The sequence below is a fragment of the Mustela erminea genome, chromosome 18, assembly GCF_009829155.1.
Source record: "Mustela erminea isolate mMusErm1 chromosome 18, mMusErm1.Pri, whole genome shotgun sequence".
Classification (NCBI taxonomy): domain Eukaryota; kingdom Metazoa; phylum Chordata; class Mammalia; order Carnivora; family Mustelidae; genus Mustela; species Mustela erminea.
The window spans coordinates 39,312,800-39,335,641 of record NC_045631.1 but is presented as its reverse complement, the minus strand read 5'-3'; the positions used below and the strand labels follow the sequence as shown (position 1 = coordinate 39,335,641).

Below are 22,842 nucleotides of genomic sequence, written 5' to 3'. Positions count from 1 at the left end.
GAAAGCGCGACTGGCACGGTGGGGGTATAGCTCAGTGGTAGAGCATTTGACTGCAGATCAAGAGGTCCCCGGTTCAAATCCGGGTGCCCCCTCTCCAGCCAGATTTTTTCGTGTTTTCTTATCCAGTAGTCCATCTCTCAAAGTGCCCTGGCAGGGGAGAGGGGATGCGAGATGCGATGTCAGGGCCTGCCACACCGTTTTGCAGGCAGGCGACGATGGAGTGTTGGCTCGGCAGATCCGTGCGCCCAGCCCGCGCGTGCGTCTATGGGTGGGAAGCAGTGAGAGGGCGAGAAGCTGCTGGTTAACCCTAGGTGGACAGCCCAGACTGCGCACTCCCGAAGTGCTAGGGCGGAGGCCGGCGCACTATCAGAGAGGCCTGGCCAGCGACCCCAACGGCTCTGCCCGGGGAGGGAGGCCCAGGACCTAAGGTCCTGGCTTGGGCTGGGGAAAGGAGACCCAGAGAACGCTGTCTGAGCGTGCAGGACGGAGAGAGGGGAGCCAAGATGCAATAAAGGGGCTCCGACAGGGCAAGACAGGGGGACCTCGGCGCAGGGAATGTCCCCGAAACCAGGGATCTCGAAGGATCTCGAGGGATCTCCCTTCCCATTTCCAGACTCCATTTTGCTTACACCATTCAGTAGAAATTTTAAGCTCAGAGCTTCGGGAAACAAGTTCTGCGTTCAGGCGAGTAATCTTTTGAGATTATATTGTTTCCAACTTTTGTAAACATTGGACACGACTTCTTTTCACGAGCTCATCACAGCGCCTGCGCAGTCATAGGACTAAGAGGTTACTGCGCCCAAACGTCAGCAGAGGGGGTATAGCTCAGTGGTAGAGCATTTGACTGCAGATCAAGAGGTCCCCGGTTCAAATCCGGGTGCCCCCTGCCTACCTGTTTTCACCGGGCCACAGAGGGCCATGTCTCCAGGTGTCTTTTTCTCCCTTCATTTTATGTTGACATTGCCTTCGCCATCTTTTGAGCAGACGACGATTGGTGCAACGAAGACGCGAGACAGTGCAAGAAGCGAGAATTCTCAAGCGATGGATCTTAAAATGTGGTCCCCGGACTAGCACCACCACCTGGGAATGTGTTAGAAATGCAGATTCTCGACTTCTTCCCGGAACTATTGAAGGAGAAACCTGAGGGTGGCGCTCAGAAATTTGTATTTTTAATAAGCCCTCCAGGTGATTCTGATGGGTGCGCAAGTTCCAGAAGCTTACGTTTAAAAAAATGTACACGTCTCTTGCTTGGGATTATTTCCAAGCTGCTGTTTTCAATTCGAGCCTTTAAAGAGACCGTGTAAAACAGACCGCGGCTCCCCACTTGACCGCTAGAGGGCAGCAAGAAGCCGCAGCTGGAAGCAGCGGCCTATTCCTGTTTGAGAGTCGGGATTTGAGTTAGACAACAAGAAGAACTTACAGTCAGGCCTTGCCTTGTCCTACCGTAAAGGATTAGCGTTTAGGGCTGGAGGAGGTCGTTTCTGGGACCCTGCATCCAGAGGAAGGAGGAACTGGGATTCTGAGAGATTAGGGGGCTTTGGTTCTTGTTTCCCTTCTCAGTTTCTGTCTTTGGCCTCAGTGTCAGGGAACACCCCCCCCCTTCCAGCCCACACTTCTTCTGTTCACGCGCGTATCCTTCTTCCTGGGGAATTCCCTCAAGAGCTCTCCGTGTCCATCCCCTACCTGTCCGCGACTGTCCAGTCCCTAGGCCCCAGCCCCGTGAGAAACCAGGTGCCCCTCATCCCTCATCCTCCCACCCTCGAGTGCTCCAGCTCCTCGCCACCGCACGAAGTAGGTCAGGGGAGGGAATCAGCACCTTCGTGTCCTGACCTGATTCCCTGCCGTCTATTAAATCTCCTAAATTGTGGGTATTTTTATTCTGTCCTGAAAGAAAAGGGGAAAAAAAAAAAAAAAGGTGATCTATTCCCCAGAGTCTGTCATAAGGTGGTGGCAGGTGGGGTGAGATGTCTTCGTGCTGGGGGGAGGAGGGGTAGACTGGCTTTGAGGACTGACTGGGACCCTGAACAGGCCTGGGGTCCCCAGAGAGAAAGGTGGCCTCGGTTACCTTCTGGGGTTAAGGGGAGGTTCGGGCTGCCCTCTACCACGGTGTCCACCAGGCTGATGGCAAAGACGGTGCTAGGAACTGGGGGCGGAGGGCGGCGGTGATGGGGAAAAGGGAAAGGAGCCCCGGAGAGGGGAGTGGCATTCAGGCCTCTGTTGGCGAGAGAAGCTGGGGCGGGGGTGGTCTGTGCTGCAAGGGGAGATTCCTGGGGTGGGGATGGGCATCAGAAACCCACAGAACTCTGAGCAACAGCCCAGAAAGTCGGAAAGCCTGGTAGAGCTGGAGGAGGGGGTGCGTATGGCAGGAGTGCACCGCCCGAGGAAAGGGGCGCCTGTCCCTTCCTGGGGTGTGCGCGCACACACACACACACACACACACCCCGTCCACGGTCTTGTCTCAGCGGCTTTCCGCGGGGAGGTGGGGGTGAGGAGGGAAGGGGAGGCAGGAGCTAAGGTGCGGGGTGGGGGGCCGCTTCTCCCAGCCCAGGGTCCCCCGCCCTGTCCCCTACTCCGCCTCCAGCCACCCCCCACCAATTCCGCGGTGGGAGCGCTCCGGGAGGGCTGGGAGGACCAGGGAAGACTCTGGGAGCGCTCGGGAGGCGCCGCGCCCCCCCCCCGCCCCGCCCCCTCCCCGTCCGCGCTCCGGGAGGCCGCCGCTCTGCTCGCTCGCCGCCGGCCCGCGCCCGCGCCTCTCCCGCCGCCCCGCCGGGCCCCGCGCTCCGCCGCCTCCTCGCCGCCCACCCCTCGGCGCGCCAGCCCCCGGGACTGCGCCGCCTGAGCCCGGCCCCTCCCTTGTTCGGGGCCGCGGCCCGCAGCGGGCCGGGGGCGGGTCCTGGCACCCACCATGCGGGCAGAGCTCTGGCTCCTGGTGCTGGTGTTCAGGGAGGCTGCCCGGGCGCTGAGCCCCCCGCCCGGAGCAGGTAGGACTGGCCGGAGTCGGTCGGGGTGGGCGGGGGGCGGGGAGGGAGCAGGCAGGCGGGCGTGGGCAAGGCCAAGTACCCACCGGCCAGCGTTGTCGGGTGGGTGGGGGGACTGTCCGCGGAGAGCCAGGAACCTTTCAGGTTGTGAAAGGTGGACAGGGACCCACTTTCTTAAACACATCGGGTGTGTGAGTGAGGGTGGAGGCATCAGACACTGATGCCCCTCGCCTCTCCTTCCCTCCTGGAAGGACACCAGAGGGACCCCAGTAGAGGGGGCTACATAAGGCAATGGGCTCTGGCCCCAAAGAGGACGGTAGGGGAGTCATAGGGACCCCTCGTCACACTGAGGGAGGCTGAATTCCGATGAGACGGAGAGTCTGGGGTGCCTCCTGCCCCAGCTTTGCCACCTCCTTCTCTTCCCACCCCCCAGGTCCCACCCCAGCCCCAAGCTGACCTGGGTCAGGTCTGAATCCATTTCACATTTGGGGGCTGGATGGGAGCAGCCAGAGGGATGGTGGAGACCCAGCATCTCTCCTAGAGGAAGCTCTGTAGCAGCCTGTCCCACCGCCTTTCTCCCCCTGTTTGGAGCCTGGAGAACCCTCTGGGGCTCGGGAAGAAGCAACTTGCTGCTCCCCCATTCCCCAGTCTCCAGGACCCTCCTGTCACTCCCGCTCTGCTGTCCTGGTGGCCTTTGGCCATCAGCTGCTCTGGCTCCGGATGGGAGTGAGCAGGGGGCTCCTCTTGGCACACTCCTCTTCCCTACACTAGTGCTCCACAGTCATCTCTCCCACCTGGAAGTCCTTTCTGAGGTCTACCTTGAGTCTCTCGTATTACTTAAAACAAAACAAAACAAAACAGTGTTCAGCATGCAATTTTATATTACCTTCCTATCTCCTCAGGCACCCAGACTTCTCTGGGGTTGGGAGGTGGGTAATTTGCAGTCTAGCCTCTTGACAGCAAGAATTGAGGAGATAGAACTTTATGCCTCGGGGACATAGGTGTCCCTTAAATGGGATGGAACAGGGTCATGGGCTTGTCCTGGGAGATGCTGTAGCTGGGCTGCTGTGTCTCTGGGGTGTGCTAGCCCCAGGCACAGCATCTGTGACTGTGTTCTTGACTTCAACGGACTTGTGTGTAGAAGAGACAAGCCTGGGTCCCTGTGGAGAAGGAGGGTGAGGAAGGGTGATGGTGGTGGAAATGCAGGCAGAGAGCAGTGGAAGTTGGTATGGCAAAAGGCCGGTGATACAGAAGCACCAGTTTTCAGGGAGACCACACAGAGAAGGGCCCGAGACTTGGCTTCTTGTCCCCACATCTCACTTGCTGTGTGACCTTGAGCAAGTTACTTTCCTTCTCTGGGCCTATTTCGCCACTTCTAAAGTGGCAAAAGCAAAATCTTTGACTCTTGGTGGGTTTATGAAAGATTCTTTTTTTTCCTATTAAGGATTGTCTTTCCTTTTCAGATTTGTTATGATATATGTGGGTAACTGGCAATTGAAAAAATCTGTATAAAAGGGAGAGGTTGGCCAGGTCAGTTTTTGAGGTTCTATGCAACCCCAAACTTGGTGAGACCTTCTGAACTCAGGATGTGACTAGGATGATGAGGGAGGGCTCTGGACCCCCGACTGAGGTGGGAGAACCACAGAGAGGTTTGGGGAAAGGGAACTGGGAGATAAGGAGCCTGTGCTGGGGGGTGGGGGAGGGTGGAAAGCCTTGGGCCTGGCTGAGAGCTGCCTCTTCAGAGTCCAGTTGGGGTAGTAGACGCCTGAGGAGGCCAGAAAGAGAGGGGCAGGCAGAAACTTGAATCAAAGCTCTAAGTCGAGGACACCCTGTCTTCTGGGCTTTGCCAGAGACTCAGCCAGGAAAAAATGGACTTTCTCTGTGGCAGGAGAGGTGGGCTGGACTTCAGGAAGTGCTTGGGAAGCCAGAGGGGGCAGCTGCTGACTCTCAGTCCAGTATTTTTCGTTTTTGTTTTTTTTTTTTCCACCAGGCCTGGCTGCACTGGAGGAAAGGCCTGGGTGGAGGCGGAGGTGGGGGTGTCTTCTGGGAAGAAGAGATGTGTGTGTGTGGGGGGTAGGACATTCTAGGGGAGGGCCCCCAAGGAGGGACAGCCTGGCTGGGATCAGTGGTGGAGCCCTGGGACCTGGGGAAAGGGCATCGGGGAGCTAGATGTGAAGGAGTGCCATCCAGCCCCAAGACTCTAAGCTCTCTGGGGTGGGGGTGGGGTGGGGTGGGGGTGGGGTGGGGTGGGGCGGGGTTCGGGTGCGCCTCAGGGGGAAACTGAGATCTCCCCTCCCTCTTGATGGGTTGGTTGGTTTGGTGGAGCCTTGAAACTTCTTCCAGCATTAGAACAGGAGCAGGAGAAAGATGAAGAAGCCAAAGATATAGTCGGGAGGTGAGGAAAGACTGCATAGACAGTCAGATGGACAGACAGGAAGATGGCCTTTGGATGCATGGGGCATGGCAGGGGCAGCAGGCTCTGGCCCAAGGGGGAGCTGCCTAAAATAGAGAAAGAAGAAGCAGCTGGAGGGCTTGTCTTTGGCCTGGGAGTCAGGAGATCAGGCCCAGCATCTATCCTTCTAGCCACCCTGGCAACTGCCTCCTTTCTCTGCACCTGGATTTCCTCTTCTATAAAGTGAGGTTTGGACCAGTTCGTGTCTAGGGTCCCTATAGCCGTGATTCTGCCCCCTCCCTCAACACACCCAGGCTGTGGCACACTGGTCTTAAAGTCCAGGTGTTGGTTAGCTCAAGGGCCACATCCTCAGAGAGGCCCACCATGATGGCTCTGCCCAGGGAAGCAATAAAGCCCAACCCTTTTGCCTGCACTCATCAGCATGTCACATTGTCTCATCCACCACTTTATTCATCCATTCATTCATTCATTTACGTGTCTTTTCCAACTAGAATCTTCTGGGGCCCAGGGTTTGTGTCCACCTGTTCACTGTCGCCCTGGCACCCGGCGCAGAGCCTGGCACACAGTAGGGCCTCAGTGTGTGTGCACTGAATGAGTGAGCGAATCAGGAGGTGGTCACGGACCCCAGACTCTCCCTTTGAGAGAAACTCACAGAAAGCCAAGCTCTTCTCTCCTTTCCTCTTCTCCTCTTGGTGGCCCCTTCCTGCTAGTTCCCTGCGCCTCCCTCCCTCTCCGCAAGGGAGGGTCCTCGGTGAGAACTTCAGTGGGTTTCCCAGCAAGAGGATGCCGCTGAGGGCTTTGTAACTGGGACACAGGATTTCAGTTCAGGGTCTGGAGACTCTCTCAAGCCCCTAGGAAAGAAGACCAGGGGACTTTGCTGGGGGCTCGGCGCGCATCATTTTGTTAAGGACTCGAAAACAACTACAAGTGTAGGTTTTATCATTCCCGTTTTACAGATAAGGAAACTGAGGCTTAGAGAGCTTATGTAATTTGTCCAGTGTCACAGTCAGTAAGCATTAGTTTCAGAGTTCATCCCCGAGCTTGTAGGACTCCAAACCTGTGCTCTTTTCTTGCTGCCTGCGCCCCGGGGGGGAAGGGTATTCTCAGCCTGTGGGTCTCAAGTACTCAGGGGCTTTTGAGGATTCCTTCCCTCCCTCTCTTCCTTTCCTCCTTCTCTCTCCTGCCCCCTCCCTCCCTTCTTTCCTCCCTTCCCTGCCCCTTCCCCCCTACCTCCCTGGATCGCTCCCTCCTTCTATCCGTCCTCCACCCCTGCTTACCAAGCATTGGCTCTGTGTCGGGAACCGGGAACCGGGAGCCTACAGAAGTACAGGCAGCAGCTACGTGTGGGGATCAGGGCTGGGACGGTGCAGGTAGTATTTGGGGTGACAGGGGAGAGATGTCGGGGGATGCTTTGGAAAGAGGTGCCATCTCGTGGCACTTGAAGGATCTCGTCAGAAGGGTTCATTTATGGAGCAGAGTGGTCCTGGCTGGGAGAGTCATCTGTGTGAGGCCCTGTGGCCAGAGGGAGCCAGGCTGGGTCCTGGAGAAGGCTTTAGGGAGACAGGAGGCTGGAGGAGACAGCAGGGATGGGGTCACAAAGGGCCTTCGGCTGGAGAGCTGAGGGGTGAGCTGGAAGCCTGGGAGGGAGGGAATCAAGTTTGTCCTGGGTGTGCGGGAGACTACCTCAAGGGCATTAAGGGTGGTGACTGCAGGGACTCCTGGATTGCCTGGTGGCTGTGGGGCAGGAAGGGCAAGCTGGGGCGGCGGGTGGCTCTGCCAGGCCCTGGGGCTGGGCATGACATGGCCTCCTGAAGTCAGCCCACGGCTTCTGGTGCCAGAGCAGGACAGTGGCCCACAGAGGGTCTGGGGCGGCATTACTGGGGCGCCCCCCGTGTGCCAGGGGACATGGTCTCCTAGATAGGACTCCTGAGATCGGGCGCGATGGTCCCCAGTGAGCCAAGCCCATATGCCAGTCCTTCCCCGGGATGTCCCTGCACCTGAGGAAACAGCCTGGGGCTCCTGGTCCCCTCTTGTTGCCCTCCCGATGGCCTGAGCAGACCCTGAAGTCAGCCCTCCTGGAAGTCAGCCTGCCCGTGTGCACCTGTCCTGCCACGAACTAGTTGTGTGACATTGGGAGATTCCATGACACCTTCACGCCTCAGCTCCCAATTCGCACAATAGATCCAACCTAGCAGCCATCCCAAGGGGTTATTGCGGGGAGTAAATGAGTTCATGGGCTTCAAGCATTCGGAAGAGGCCTAGCACCGACTAAGCGTTCTCGAAAGGTTAGCTGTCATTTTTAATTTTCCCTATTACGGCACGGACAGCCCACTAGACGGCAGGCGACTTGGGGCCGTGGGTGAACGGACGGGTGGCTACGGGACCCAGGAGTGGGTGCTCTGGGCTCTTCTGGTACTTCTGGCCGGGGCTCCCAGGCAGCTACACTCACATGCGTGCATCTGGGTAAACCGGGTGCTGGGAGGGACAGAAGGTAGAGCAGAGAGTGGCTGGGGCCGGGGCGGGGGGGTTGGCAACAATGTGTGAGCGCGTGGGGAGGAGGGCCAGGGCCTTGGGGCAAGTCTGTGTGTGCACAGGCACATGGGCCATGCAACACACATGTGAGCCCCCAGCTGTGTTGGCTGAGGGGGTGAGGTCCTGTCCCAGCCAACTGGGAGGGGGCGGGGTGGCAGGGAGACAGAGGTGGGGGTGGGGTTGAGAGGGTCAGACTCAGGGCTGAGCCAGGGTAGGGCGGATTTCCTGGGCTTCCTTCTCCATCCCCTTCCCTGCCTGCCTTCATGGACACTTTGCCTCTGACCTGAGCCCCAAATTCTCTGATTATAAAGACTTCTCATTTGACATTTGAATTTGATGCTCATGGGCATGACTGTCATCCCCGTGTTCATGCTGAGGAAACGGAAGCTCAGAGAGGTCAACAGACAGGTCCAAGGTCACACAGCCTGTGGGTGCAGGTGTCCCTTCCCTGACCCCACAGCTGGTTAGGTCCCCCTTTCCAGCCCTCTTCTCAGGCCTTGGACCCCCACTTTTCAAGTACCCTTCTGTCTCCGTTGCAGGATAGTGATGCCTCCAGATCCTTCGCACCCCCTTCCAGACCCGTTAAGCTCCTCTGCTCGCTCTGTACACGTTCCTTTCCTGTTCTGGCTCTCGCCCAGGCTCAAGGGCTGCTTGCAAGACGACCCAGGGAGCCGGGCAAAGCAGCCCAGCACAAACGGTTCTATCTCCAGAGGCAGCTGTGGGCCCCACCCGAGAGGAGCAAGACAGCCCTGGCTTGGGGTCTGAGCCTCGGGCACACTGCCTTCCCAGTTCTGGGCGCAGGCCCATCTCAGCCAGTGGGCAACTTGGGGAAGGGGCCTGGGGACCGCCCTTCTCCCCACCTTCTCCAGAGCATCTGGTTGCGATTAGGGGCAGAGAAGTGAGAGGGGGCCGGCAAGGGTCCAGCAGGCACCAGCAGCCAAGAATGACTTAATTGGATAAAATGTCTAATGACGAACCAGGGCCCCACAGCAGAGTCCTGGCCCCAGCCCCAGGCCTGGTGCTGGCCAAGCCTTGTCTCAACCTCTGTCCTTGCTGACTCCCAAGAGTTACTTACCTCTAGTATCATGTCCTCAATTGTACAATGATTGAGCACCTACTGTTTGCTAGACACTGAGGATCCGTATTTGTAGAAGATGGGGACAGTCCTGGGGGAACTCGTCTACCAGGCAGAGAGGCACGTAGTTACATCATCGGCGTTCTAGGAAGGAGGGTTGTATCTAGCAGCTCTGGGGAGGGTTAGAGTAGGCAGAGGTGGAGAAGGGCGTCCGACGTGGAGTGGGCCTGGAATTGATGAATATCCCAGGAAATACCAGATCCACCTCTCCAGTGATCTGTATCCCACACACACATCCATAGTAGGTGTGACAATTGCAGTGACAATATAAGGCACATCTTTGGGGGCACAGATCTTTCCAAAAAAGGAAAAGCATGATTTCTGTGACATTTGGAATGCACTGAACGACCTAGAGGAGACAGAAGAGAGTGATTGGAATGGCTGCTAACCGGCCAGTGTGCAGCGTCTTCCCAATCCTGTGCCCTGGAAGACATTGTTAATTGATCATGACAATGTCTCTTGCTACACGGAGATGGAGCTTCCGAGTTTGTCTCAATTAGAGAGTGCTCCTGGCTGTCGCTAATCGATTGGAGAGGACTTTTGAGATGAAACCTATTTGCCATCTTAATGGTGGCGAAGCTCCATGTTTTAGGGAGAAAGGGACTTGCCCAAGTGGCTTGGAGGTAGTCGCAGGACTAAACAGTGGTCCCCATCACGGAGACATCTTTGATCGGCACCATCTGGGAGGAGATGCACTGGCATCTAGTGGACAGAGGCTGGGATGCTGCAGGACTTGCTAGAACGCTCAGGTTAGCCCCCACAACAAAGAATTCTCCAGTCCAGAATGTCCACAGTGCTAATGTTGAGAAGCCCTGAACTAAAAGAGCTCTACTCTCAGGCTTCTTGCCCATGGAGTCCCCTGGAAGGTTAGATTCTATGATGGAGAAATAAGGAACTGGTTTGAAATGTTCCAGAGCAATGGTTCTCACTCTTGTCTACAGAGTTTGGTTCAGGGCTTTGGAGAAAGCTCCCCTGGGGATCATTTAAGACTCCTAATGCCCAGGGGCACCTGGGTGGCTCAGTGGGTTAAAGCCTCTGCCTTCGGCTCAGGTCATGATCCCAGGGTCCTGGGATTGAGCCCCATGTCGGGCTCTCTGCTCCGCGGGGAGCCTGCTTCCTCCTTTCTTTCTCTCTCTGCCTACCTCTCTGCCTACTTGTGATTTCTCTCTCTCTGTCAAACAAATAAAATCTTTAAAAAAAAAAAAAAAAAAAAAAGAAGACTCCTAATACCCAGACCATACTACAGAACAATTATATCAGCATTTCAGGGGTGGGACCCAGACAGGAGGAATTTTTAAAGCTCTGCCGATGATTCCAGCGTGCCGTGGAAGTTGAGCATAATTACCTCTTTGGAGGTTTGGAACTTATCTCCATCCTTAACCCAGGGTGTGACAGTCTTTAACCTCTGTGAGCCCCTGATTCCTGTCTGCAAAATGGAGAGCTTTGTATCTACTGTGGAGGGCCGGGGTGAGGGACTAGAGGTGTTCTGTGCGCAGAGTGTGAGGTGTGGAGCTGGCCCGAGGCTCTCAGTGCCTGTGGGGTGTCCCTACACTCAGGGACGGCTTGGGATTGGGGCCTCCGTAGAGCACATGGGCTGGTCCCCTCCGTGGACCTTTGCTCTGACTGCTGGGACTCAGCTTTCTGTCTCCTTCTCCCAGGTCAGGATGCAGGCCGAGGCTCTGGATGGGCTGCCAAGGGGACCACGCAGGGTTGGAGTCGGAGAGCCCGAGAGAGCCCTGGGCAGGTGTTGGAGTCAGACAGGACCCAGCTGAGCCAAGACCCAGGCGGGGGCACCCTGGCCATTGACACACTGCCTGATAACAGGACCAGGGTGGTGGTGAGTGCTGGAGGAACGTGGAAGGGGAGGGAAGTGGAATTGGGGGGGCTCCCCAGGTGCCCTATGTGTACCTGTCAGATGCACAAATCACATATTCTTTGGGATTGACCTTGGATGTCAGCATGGAGAAAGGGATCCCAGGGGAGGGGATGAAAGCAGGGCCCAGCCTGGGACATAAATTCTTCGCATCTCAAAGCTTCATAGATTGCCTTCCTCCTCGTGCACCCAGAGAGGGGAAGTGACTTGCCCAAGGATGCACAGCCTGTGCACAGGCCTCCTGGCACTGGACTTTTTCACTGCCTGTGGCCTCCACTAAAAGCTGAATGAAGGTGGCATTATTAGTCACACCCAGCTGCCAGCTCAGGCCCCTCCCCCTTTGCATTTCTGCACCATTTACAGACAGCGCAGCCCCAAAGGCTTAATGGCTGCAGAAGCTCAGGCTGCTTAGCTTCCGGGCAGGGCATAGAGTAAAGAAGACAATTAGTGTGAAACTTGGGGCAGAGAACCTCCTCTGCCTGGGGCCAGTTGCCTGTGGAGGAGGGGTTGTGATGGTGAAGGGAGGCCAGCGGGGCCAAGGCCCAGAGGAGGCGCTGTCCTTGCGGTGTCTGGCCCTCTTCCCCAACCGGCTTTCTTTCCAGGAGCCTGGCGGGGACTCCGTGTCTGTGGGTGAATCGATCACCATGTGTGCGTGTGTTTGCACGTGTGTCTGAGGGCTTTTCTGTATTACGTACGCTTGCCTGTGTGTCTGCCACCGTGGGCTGTCTGTGCCTGTGTGAGTGATGAATGTGTGTGGCCGTACACGTGTGAGCGTGCCCCTGGCCGTGTGTATAAGCGCCTATGGCTGAGATTGAATTCCTAGGACGCAGAAAAACTATGAAACGAGAAGCAACAGGATGTGCTTCTTCGCGTACATTTATGTTCAAGAACGATCTTTTTACATCAAAGGAGTGCAAGCAGGTAGTCAAAAAAGATCAAATGCTGCTAAGATCGGAGAACAAAGCAGGCAGACCGCCCCGCCTCTCTGCACCTGCCCGCCTCTCTGCCCCGCCCCTCTGCACCTGCCCGCCCCTCTGCCCCGCCCCTCTGCCCCGCCCTGCCCCTCTGCACCTGCCCTCCCCTTGCTCCAGAGGCGCCACTGGAGGCCTTTTCTCCTGGCGGTTACCACCGTATTCCTAAGTAATTTGCTTGTGCTGCTTCCTCTTGATTAATTCATTTAGACATTATCCGTTGCCTACCTGTTGTGTAGATGAAGATTTGTCTTTTATATATTCCCTCGAGTGTCATCCTGCTCTCAATATTTTTGTTAAATCCATATGCTCTGCTTTATAGCATGATAATCGTGTAAATATTGTTCGCCACTAACCCAATCAGGGTAATATCATTGTTTACTCTCTTATATGATTTTTGGTTTTCCTGGATCCTTGCCCCGAACCCCCTTTGCTTAGTTTACTGTACTTACCATGGTTATATATTCTTATACACCCACTGGCCTCAAATAGAACTTTGGTGTGGTCCAACCAATCTGTTTTTATTCCCCCCACGCCCCCCACCCCCATGGAAACCTCTCTCCTGTTGTCCTGCTCTGACCTGCGCTGGCTGCTGCCCCCTCGCAACCGCCCCGAGGTCATAGAGGTCATCCTGGGGCCTCCTTCCCCTCTGACACTGGAACCCTCCCCCCTCGTTTGTCTCCTGTGTTGGGCACCCTGTTCTATGGACCCTGTGTCCTCTCTTCCCTGCCTCTCCCCCTTGCTTGTTTAGCTTCCTGAAAAAGGTTACACAGGAGGGAAAATTCTTTAGAGAGCTCGCATGTCTGAAAATGCCTTTATTCTGTCCTCATACTTGATTGATAGTCTGGCTGAATATAGAATTCTAGATTAAAAATAATTTTCTTTCAGAAGTTTGCAGGCATTATCTCCTGGCTTCCAATGTCATTGTTGAGAGGTTTTCTGTCCTTCTCACTCTTGTTCTTTGTTTATAACTGCTTTCCCCCCACCTCTGGAAGCGTTTGAGGTTGTAAATGCTGCCAGTATTCTGGAAGTTGGGTCATGTGCCCTGCCTCTGGCTCTTTTAAAATCTCCCCACTACACCGGATATGTGCTGCACTCTTAACACCTAGAACTTACATTCACCGGTTCTGGAAAGTCCTCTTGTTTTATTTCTTTGACAGTCATCTCTCTGCCTAGTCTCTTCTTTGCACAATTCCCCTTGATTAGATGTCCATATCAAGGACTGATCCTTGAATTTCCTTCTCTCTCCTGTTGTCTGTGCCTTTTGCCTTTGTGTGTTTGCATAGCTTGCTTGGTGGTGGTGGTGGTGGTGGTCCATTTTCTGGAAGATTTTCTCAATCTTATTTTCTTTCTTTCTTTTAAGATTTTATTTATTTATTTATTTAAGATTTTATTTATTTGACAGAGAGAGATCACAAGTAGGCAGAGAGGCAGGCAGAGAGAGAGGAGGAAGCAGGCTCCCTGCTGAGCAGAGAGCCCCATACGGGACTTGATCCCAGGACCCTGAGATCATTACCTGAGTTGAAGGCAGAGGCTTAACCCACTGAGCCACCCAGGCGCCCCAAACATTCTGTGCTTGTGTCATGGATGTAATACTTTTTCTATCTTAGGATATTTTAAAAAAATTAAAAAAAAATTTTTTTTTGAAATTTAAAAATTTGTTTCCTGCTCTGCCCTTCCTTCCTCCCTCCCGCCTTCCCTCCTTTCCTTCCTTCCCTCCTTCCTGTCTTTCTTTCCAGTGGGGACGTGCAATGCAGGGGCCCGTTACCCGGGAATGGGCAGAGAGAAGGAAAGCAGCAGGGGGTGGTAAAGTGCTTTGGGAACAGCAGGAGCGGGAGCAGCTGAGAGCTCCAGAGCTGGAGCTGGCAGGGAGGGTGGGGACCCAAACCAGGAGGAGGGGCCACATTTACTAGCCCTTGAAGTGGGGACTGAAGAGGGACCAGAGCCAACCAGCAGCCTGGTAGGGAGGGAGCAGGGTCATAAATGCGTTGAACTCTCCCTCCTTCTGCATCGTTTCCGTGACTTATTTTTCCTTTTACCTCGGGCTCTGACATGGCTTGGCACTAGTACAGATCCTGTCTATTTACAATTTGATATTTTGTTCGTTGTGGATTTCTTGGCCTCATTTCTATTTTAAGATAGTGCATGATTAAATTGTCAATGTTTACGGCTGGGTTTGTTGGTGCCACATTAAATGTAGTACCTGAGGGCAGGGCCCTACCACCTTACCTCATCCCTCTCTGAGATGGAACCTGCTAGAACCTCAGAGAACAAAGCCCCAACTCAATTCCCCTTCTGCACTGTGTTCCCCTTCTCCCTGATCTTGGAGAATCAAGGAGCCATGGTGGGATGATGGAATAGAAGACCAGGGCAGGAGAGGTACCCTGAGTAAGGGGACCCCTGGACACCCTTCCCTACCCTCCCTACCCCCAGGTTTGTTGAACTATCGGTTAAAGAACTGATACTTTCTCTGGGCCAGATGCCAGGGTTACAGGGCCATGTCCCAGTACATGCAGAGGGGACCTGACTGAAGAGCCACAGAAATGCAGACTTCTGGAAGCCATTGTCTGTGGGCATTCAGAAAGGGCAGTGGGGATCAGCAAGAACCAATATAGATTCAATAACCCCAGAACTTAAAAAACAACACAGGGACACCTGGGTGGCTCAGTCAGTTAAGTGTCTGCCTTCTGCTCAGGTCATGATCCCAGCCAGGGTCCTGGGAATGAGCCCTGCATCGGGCTCCCGGCTTAGCAGCGAGTCTGCCTCTCCCTCTCCCTCTGTGATCTCTCTTGCTTTCACTCTCTCTCAAATAAACAAATAAAATCTTAAAAAAAAATTTAAAGTTCCCATGGAATTCTGCTGGCCATATAGGTGTGGGAACTTCTGATCTGTAATATGTCAAAGGAATTTTAAAATCAGTTACTAGAATGACCAGCAGAACACGAAGCTTTCTCAGGTACCACATGGCTAACCTTGATGACCCAGGAGCGTTGTGGCCCCCTCAGCAGCCACACGTCGAGAGCCCACGTGAAGGAGCAAGGCCCCCTTGGCCGGAGACCCCTCTTGAGTGCCCGGGAGGCTGAGCCCAGCTCTGCCTGAGCGACAGGAGTGATCAGACTTCTACCTCAGTTGGAAGAGAGTTCGGATATCAGACTGGGATCCGGAAGACAGCCTTGGCAGGCTGAGTGATAGTCGGCCTCACGCCAGATGAAACTACCAGGATAAATATAAATCCTGGCGCTTGAGTTTAAAATAAGGTGGGAGAGATGGGGCTTAGCAGTAGTTCATGAGGAAAAGATGCGGGGCTCCTCGCGGCTTGTAGGCTGGAGATGAGTCAGGAGTGTGAAGGGACTGCCAAGGACGGAGGTGGGAAAGCTGACTTTGTTAGTGGAAACCAATGGAAACCCACAGAAAACCCGGAACAAGAGTTAGGGCTCTAGAGATCGTGTGGGGCATTTCTTGGCCTGACCATACACTGAGGGGCTTGTGCCCCCTTTTGGGTGGTTATCTAGAAACCAGAGGAGTCCAGAATGGCTGAAGGAGCTTGCAGGTATTAAGCCTGGTACAGAGAAGACTCTAGAGAGATGGCTGTTTTCTCACAGCTCCGGGGCTGTGACTGCTCTTGAGGGAACAAACTGTTTTGCTCCATAGAACTTATCACTTCCTGCACCGAATTATCTATTATTTGTTTATATTGCCTGTCCTCCCCGTGGAACGGAAGCCCTTTGAGGCCCGAGACTTTCCAGACTCTGCCATGGGTGCCCGGCACAAGGGAGGAGGGCCTCCTTTGAAGGAACAGAGGAAGTAGGGATGTCCCCCTCCCTGGAAATCCCGGAAGACGGGGTTGTTGAAGAGAAGAGGTCATGCTAGGGTCCGTCCTTGGACTCAGTGCCTCCAAGGACCCCAACTCTACTCTACTCTTGGGTTCCCACACATAAGAGAATGGCAGAGCTACATACCACCAGAACATGGGGGCCCATACCTGCGACCCAAGTGACCTCATGCCGGGGGCCTCCATGGGGCCCCAAGCTCCATTCTCTCCTGGAACCCACTGAGTGGTGTTTGATGGGGGTCACTGAGGATCACCCCCTTCAGCACAGCTGGGCCTCAAACCCCGCCCCACCCCCGCCCTCGTCCATGCTGTGTGCCCACCCTACCCCAGACAGCGGGCCGCCTCGGCCACTCGGGAGCCCAGCAAAGGGCCCCAGAGACACCTGCTTCTTCATGAGTCTCTGCTCAGTGTCTCTGAGAGCTGAGTCTATTTGACCAGAGGAAACCCCATCTAGACTAAGACTTGGTGGCAAAGGGTTAGGCAAGTGGGGAGTGGTGGGAAGAGGATATTTCAGTGGATTTGGTTTGGTCCATTTCAGAAGGTTTTCTTGAGTATCACCAGGAACTCTGCTCTGGGGCCATATCAAGGGGCCGAGGGCCTAGCAGGTGGGCTTCCATTCCCTCTGCTGCCCCACATACCCACCCCCGAGGCCTCTCACACTCCAGACCATGGGCTTCCCTTCTGGCTCAGGCCTTCTGCCCAGTCTCTCTAGCCATCTTCCTATCTTGCCTCCTCTGGCCCAACACTTTCTTCCCATCCCCTTTCCCCCCAGATCCCTGTCCAGACTCCCTAGCCATCCCTCTTTCCTGGCCCCTCTGCCCAGGGTAGACCCAGGGTAGATCCCTGACTGGGGTCCTCAGCTCAGCTTCTGTTGCCCAGCACCCTGGGCTCACTACCTCACCACAGTGCTCTGTCCAACCCAGAGTGCTGGCTTTGAGGCCTTGAGCATCCAGCCAGCATTGCCAGGGTGAGCTGGCAGCTCCAAGGCCCCTGGCCAAAGCCCTCTCCTTAGATTTTATTCTCATACCCACTCTACCACCATGCCCCAGTGGAACTAGGATTCTTGTCTGGACCAGGATTTCCAGAGATTTTCCCACCAAGACCAATTCTGAGGCCCTGGAACACTGGCAACTTTTTTGGAGGGGGTGGGCTGGGAATTGAGGGGAGACACTAAGTCAGAGACCCTGGGTTGTGGCTCAGTTTATTCTTAGAGGCTAGAAAGGGAAAGGAAGCCTTGGACAAAGTTCTTCTTCCATCCTGGGGATTTCCAATCCTAGTCCAAAGTTTTCTTGGCTCTCTGTTTCAGATCAAGCCCACAGTCTAGGAGGAACCAAGCTTGAACACGTTCAGATTTGGAGGTTCTCCTGTAATAGAATAGTTCTCTCCATGGTAGGAAAGACCCTCTCCTCTACCCCAGTCTTCCCTAGGGCCCCACCTCCCTAAATTTCTTTCCTCTCTGACCAAGAAATTCTTCCCTGCTCTTTCCCCACCATGGGGAGCCCCAGGGATGCTGAGGGACCCTGCGTCCAGGCAGGTACCATGTGGTCCAAGATGGCGGACAACAAGAGGGACAAATGAGTGCAATACCTGCCTGATTTCTATAATCTCCCAAAGGAGGCAGTTCCCGAAAGGAGACCTCTAGGAGACCTCCTCCCCAGATGGAAGGGCCTGGGGGAGAATGGCACAGACAGACAGACTCATAGCCCAGAACCTGGTGACCAAGCTGTGCTTGTGGGAAGACCGTACCATGCCAGTGGGCTCAGGGGAAGGGATGAAGTGAGGAGGCTGAACCTTAGAGAATTCCAGGAGTAGTGTGTAATGTAGGCGGAGGGAAGGGAAGCTCAGGAAAAGAGAAGAGAGAAGATAAAGTGTTTTGTAAGAGGAAGGGGTGTTTGGGGAGGTAGGATGTGGAGCCCAAGGGTCCAGTCTCCAGTGCTATGGAAACAGTCTAGCAGTACTGGGCCCCAACCTTTGCACTGCCTGGTACCAGTTTCCTGACCCTGGGCTGGATGCTGAACCCCTCAATTAAGGAATCCCTGCAGTCCCCACTAGTTTCGAATTTCCCAGATGGGGTGGTAAATACTGATCTCACAGGGTTGACATTCAGGAGCAAAATGCGAGTTTTCTGATCCTGTCATCTCCTCACCCACCCGCTCCGGGCTCAGTACGGGTGCCAAGGACACCTCGTGGCTGCTCAGCCCCAGGACATCTATCTGCCACAACGGTTACTCTTGTTGATCCTTTTCTTGGGCAGGTTGTTGGTTGGTTGGTTTTCTTCTTTCTTTTTCTGGTGTTGAGGTGAGATTTACATAACATAATATTAATCATTTTATTATTTTTTTAAAAGATTCATTTATTTTAGAGAGAGAGAGAGTGCACACATGGGGAGAGGGGCAGAGGGAGAGAGGGAATCCCAAACAGAATTCCTGCCAAGTATGGTGCCCAACCTGGGGCTTAATCCCACAATTCATGAAATCACGACTTGAGACAAAATCACAAGTCGGACACTTAACCAACTGAGCCGCCTAGGCGCCCACATAACGTAAACCAGTTTATTTTTTAAAAGACTTTTATTTATTTATTTGACAGACAGAGATCACAAGCAGGCAGAGAGAAAGGAAGGGAAGCAGGCTCCCTGCTGAGCAGAGAGCCCGATGAGGGGCTCGATCCCACGACCCTGAGATCATGACATGAACTGAAGGTAGAGGCCCGACCCACTGAGCCACCCAGGTGCCCCAACATTAACCATTTTAAAATGAAGGGCATTTAATACATTCACAGTGTTGGGCAACTATCACCTCTATCTAGTTCCAGAATATTTCATCACCCCAGAAGGAACTGCTGTACCATTTAAACAGTTGTTTCCCATCCCCCCTTCCTTTATCCCCAAGCAAGAACCAATCTCTGTTTTTATTTTTATAGATTTACCTCTTCTTGATGTCTCACATATAACTGAAATCATACGACATATGACTTTTCATGTCTGGTTTCTTTCACCTAATATAATGTTTCTGAGTCTCATCTATTTTCATGGCTGAATGCTATTCCAGTGTACGAATATATATAATTTGCTGATTCATTCATTTGTTGATAGGCACTTGGGCTATTTCTGCCTTTTGGCAGTTGTGAATATTGACACTGTGAATGTGAGTCCATGTATTTGTTTGAGGACCTGATTTCAACTGTTTGAGCCACATACCTAGGAGCAGAATTGCTGGATCAAATGGCAACTCTATGTTTAACTTTTTGAGGAACCTCCAAACTGTTTCCCACAGTAGTCAAAGCATTTTATGCTCCCCCAGCAATGTGTGAAGGTTTCAAACTCTCCACATCCTTGCCAACACTTGTTACTGTCTTTCTTTTTTAAAAATTAGAACATTCTAGGGGCACCTGGGTGGCTCAGTGGGTTAAGCCTCTGCCTTCGGCTCAGGTCCTGGGATTGAGCCTCACATCAGGCTCTCTGCTCAGCAGGGAACCTGCTTCCCTTCCTCTCTCTGCCTGCCTCTCTGCCTACGTGTGATCTCTGTCTGTCAAATAAATAAATAAAATATTTTTTTAAAAAGGACAATAATATACGTCTATAAATTAGTTTGCTAGAACCAGCTCTGATCAGCTTACAATAGCTGTTTGGGCATTATCTCTTTACAAGTCTGTTTATGAACATCACCTTTAAAAAAAAAATTAGAACATTCTAATGGATGTAAGATGATACTCATTTTCGTTTTTTTTTTAAAGATTCTATTTATTTATTTGACAGAGAGAGATCACAAGTGGGCAGAGAGGCAGACAGAGAGAGAGAGGAGGAAGCAGGCTCCCTGCTGAGCAGAGAGCCTGATGTGGGACTCGATTCCAGGACCCTGAGATCATGACCTGAGCTGAAGGCAGCGGCTTAACCCACTGAGCCACCCAGGCGCCCTTCATTGTGGTTTTGATTTGTGTTTCCTGATTGACTAATAATGTTAAGCATCTTTTCATGGCTTGTTGGCCATTTGTATATCTTCTTCAGAGAAATGTCTACTTAAGTCCTTTGCCGCTTTGCCCATTTTAATTGGGTTGTTTGTCTTTTTGTCTTGGGCAAATTTCTTAACCTTTTTTCATTGTCAAATGGGGATGCTATTGTCTAAATGTAATTGTAAAGATGTTCTACAGGAATCTACATTAAGGGCCTAGCACAGGGTCAGGAATAATAAACATTAGCTGACTCTGGTCTAGGTGACCAATCACCTTGGTGTTCCCAGAATGCTCCTGGGTTTTGCATTGTCCTGGGAAATTCCAGTAGCAGGCAAATTAGGATACTGATCACCCTACTGTGGTCCCAGGTATGGCAGATACTAGGTATCCTTGTCACCGATGTGCTCTGAACCTCAGATTCCTCATCTATAAGGTGGGACTGAGAATGACTCATGGAGTTGTTCTAAAAATCCGATGAGGGACGCCTGGGTGGCTCAGTCAGTTAAGCGTCTGCCTTCAACTCAAGACGTGATCCCAGGGTCCTGGGATAGAGCTCCGCATCAGGCTCCCTGCTCAGCGGGAAGCCTGTTACTCCCTCTCCCATTCCCCTGGCTTGTGTTCCCTCTCTCATTGTCCCTCTGTCAAGTAAATAAATAAAGTCTTAAAAAATTTAAAAAGAAATGCAGAAACTGAAGGGCACCTCGCTGGCTCAGTCAGAGGAGCATAGGACTCTTGATCTTGGGGTTGTGAGTTTCGGCCCCTCGCTGGGTGTAGTGATTACTTAAAAAAAATAAAAAAGAAGAAAAGAAAAGAAAAGGAAATGCAGAAACTCCAGCCCTGCCAAATCAGTATCTGATTATCAGGTGACTTGCATACACATTAGGGTCTGAGAAGCACTGCTTTGTATCAGAAGTTTTAAAGCTTTAAATCAGGGGAAACCATCTTGGAGATGGAAAGTACATTAATAAGTTCACCACAGAAGTATCTATGAGAGCATAAAAATTAGAAGTTACCTGAATGCCCCAACAATAAGGAAATAGTTAAGAAAATTGTGGGTTTTCTTAAGTGATGGTTAAAAGACCAAGTTCAACTTCAAAAACTGCTTTAGAGATCATGAAACCTGACAGAAGCAGTCCACACAACAGGATTATAACCATGTAAAGTTATATACATATGGAAAAGGCTAGAAGGAAATGTGGCCACATGGGACCAGTTGAGGGATGGGGGAGGTCTGTGTTTGTTTTTATGTTGCCTTGTCCTGATTCTGTGTGGTGATAGGATCTATATTTATGCTCTCAAAATCCCTGGTTGGCTGATATTTCCTCCTCATAGGGAGTTACCGAGAGTGGATGATTCTTCCATTTCCATGAAGTGTTGGGGGCACTGAGAAATGCTGTGTCTAGAAATGCTGTGTCTAGTCCCCACCCTCTTTCTGAGCCTGGTCCAACACCCCATTTCCAGGGCCTTCCTAGGTCTGCTTTATCCATCCCGACACCTCTTTACCCTGGGCCCTCGGTGTGGATCTCGCTGCCCCTTTGTCTGGACTGGGTCCTCTCCCTTTCCAGGATAGACCCGCTTTCTGCACTCTGTGATGACACGTTTTCTGTGTGGGTTTATTTTAACCTGAGGCTTGAATACTTCCAGAGGGCAGATGGAGAATATTATTATTATATGAGGTAAGGGAAAATACGAATAAAAGGCCATGTTATGGAAGTCCTTTCTGATTGCAGATCTCATTCTATGGCTTGACATGGAATTCACCCACCTATACCAAGAGGTGAATATTTCTAATACCATCTTGGAACAGAGAGGTGAAGTTCTTGCCTCAGGTTGCACAGCTAGTGGGTGACAGCCAGGACAAGAGCCCAGGTCTTTCTGCCTTTGGAGTCCAAGGGTTTAACACACCATCTCCTTACGGATGAAAATGCCTGACATATTGGTCCAGACAGGGGGTGCCTCTAGACCAGTGCTTTCCAAACTTTATTGTGTGAAGAATCAATCCCCTGAGAAGCTCATTCAAATTTGGACTTTGATCCCTGAGGCTTCGGGTTGGGCCCGGGATTCTGCATTTCCAAGGAGCTCCAAGGTAATGCAGGTGCTGCTGGTCCCTGGGGGCACATTTTGAGACGCAGGGATCTGGAGAACATCCCTATGGGTCTTGTAAGGCTTCGTGGGATGGTGGAGTCAGGGAACGGGATGCCGCCTCCCCCAGAAATCCCATCAGCACCTCCTGGGTTGGACCCAGCTGCCTGGAGCCCCGTCCTGACAAGCCTGGCTGGCCAGACCTCTCCAGCAGGCCCTGCAGGGTGCCCTTGGTGGCCTGCCCCAGCATTTTCACCTGCCAGTTGGCTGGCAGTTGACGGGCCGATGGTGACAGCTTAGCCGGAGCTCCTGTCCAGAAACGTCTTGAGCTCAGCCAAGGCAAATGCCGCCCCGCTGTCAGCAATGAAGTGCCTGGCAGGCTCCAGGCATGAATAATTGAGGCAGAAGAGACACTGTAACAGCAAACGATCAGGATGGGGCTGGGGCTGGTTTGTAGGAGGCAGCCTCCACAAGCAAAACCTTTCTTGGAAAGGTCCAACAAAATCATCGTAATAGCTCCTATTTAGCGAACACCGACTGTGGACCGGGCACTGGGCTGAGAGTGTACGTGGGTAGGTTTTGTCTAATCCTTTCAAGAACTCTGCGTGCGAGATTACTGAGGAGGGACTCAAGCTGAGAGGAGAGTGAAAAATTGGAGCCAGGTTTTGAATTTAGGTCTGTCTGACTGACTTCGCAGCCCGGGCACCTGACTCCAGAGCAGTGGTTTTCAAAGTGCACTCCATGGAACCCTAAGGGTTCACAGAGGCACTTCCCTGCACTGGCTGCCGTGGAATGGAGGGTGGTGGAAGAGGAAGTAACCCAGCAGGCTGGGCTCCAGGCCCTTCTTTCCTTCCCCCAGAATGGCCAAACTTTGATATGATTTACGTACTGAGCTTCCATGGAAGGTTAATTGGAAGAAAAGATTTCGTGACCAAAAAGGTTTGAAATCCATGGCATGCCGCCTTCCAGAATGAACATGGATTACTGACCAAAGCTTCTTGCACTGATTTCAAGGGAACACAGTTCCGTTTGGTGGACTTGCCAAATAGTCTGGCTCAGGCTATGCCCCCTGACC

General features: G+C 52.9%; 1 protein-coding gene and 2 non-coding genes across 3 annotated transcripts in view; all 3 read left to right on the top strand.

Moving 5' to 3' along the window:
* Positions 1-20: 20 nt before the first annotated feature.
* TRNAC-GCA lies at positions 21-92 on the top strand. Its single transcript has one exon. It is a non-coding gene; the product is annotated as a tRNA-Cys (tRNA).
* Positions 93-814: 722 nt separating this feature from the next.
* Positions 815-886, top strand: TRNAC-GCA. Its single transcript has one exon. It is a non-coding gene; the product is annotated as a tRNA-Cys (tRNA).
* A 1,846-nt stretch (positions 887-2,732) lies between these two features.
* The window catches only part of PLXDC1 (plexin domain containing 1), a 55,696-nt gene continuing 35,586 nt past the window's right edge, over positions 2,733-22,842 (top strand). The window contains exons 1-2 of the mRNA XM_032321551.1: positions 2,733-2,981; positions 10,717-10,895. Of these exons, the coding sequence (XP_032177442.1) occupies positions 2,906-2,981; positions 10,717-10,895 (255 nt within the window). The 5' untranslated portion in view covers positions 2,733-2,905. The remainder of the gene's footprint in view (positions 2,982-10,716; positions 10,896-22,842) is intronic.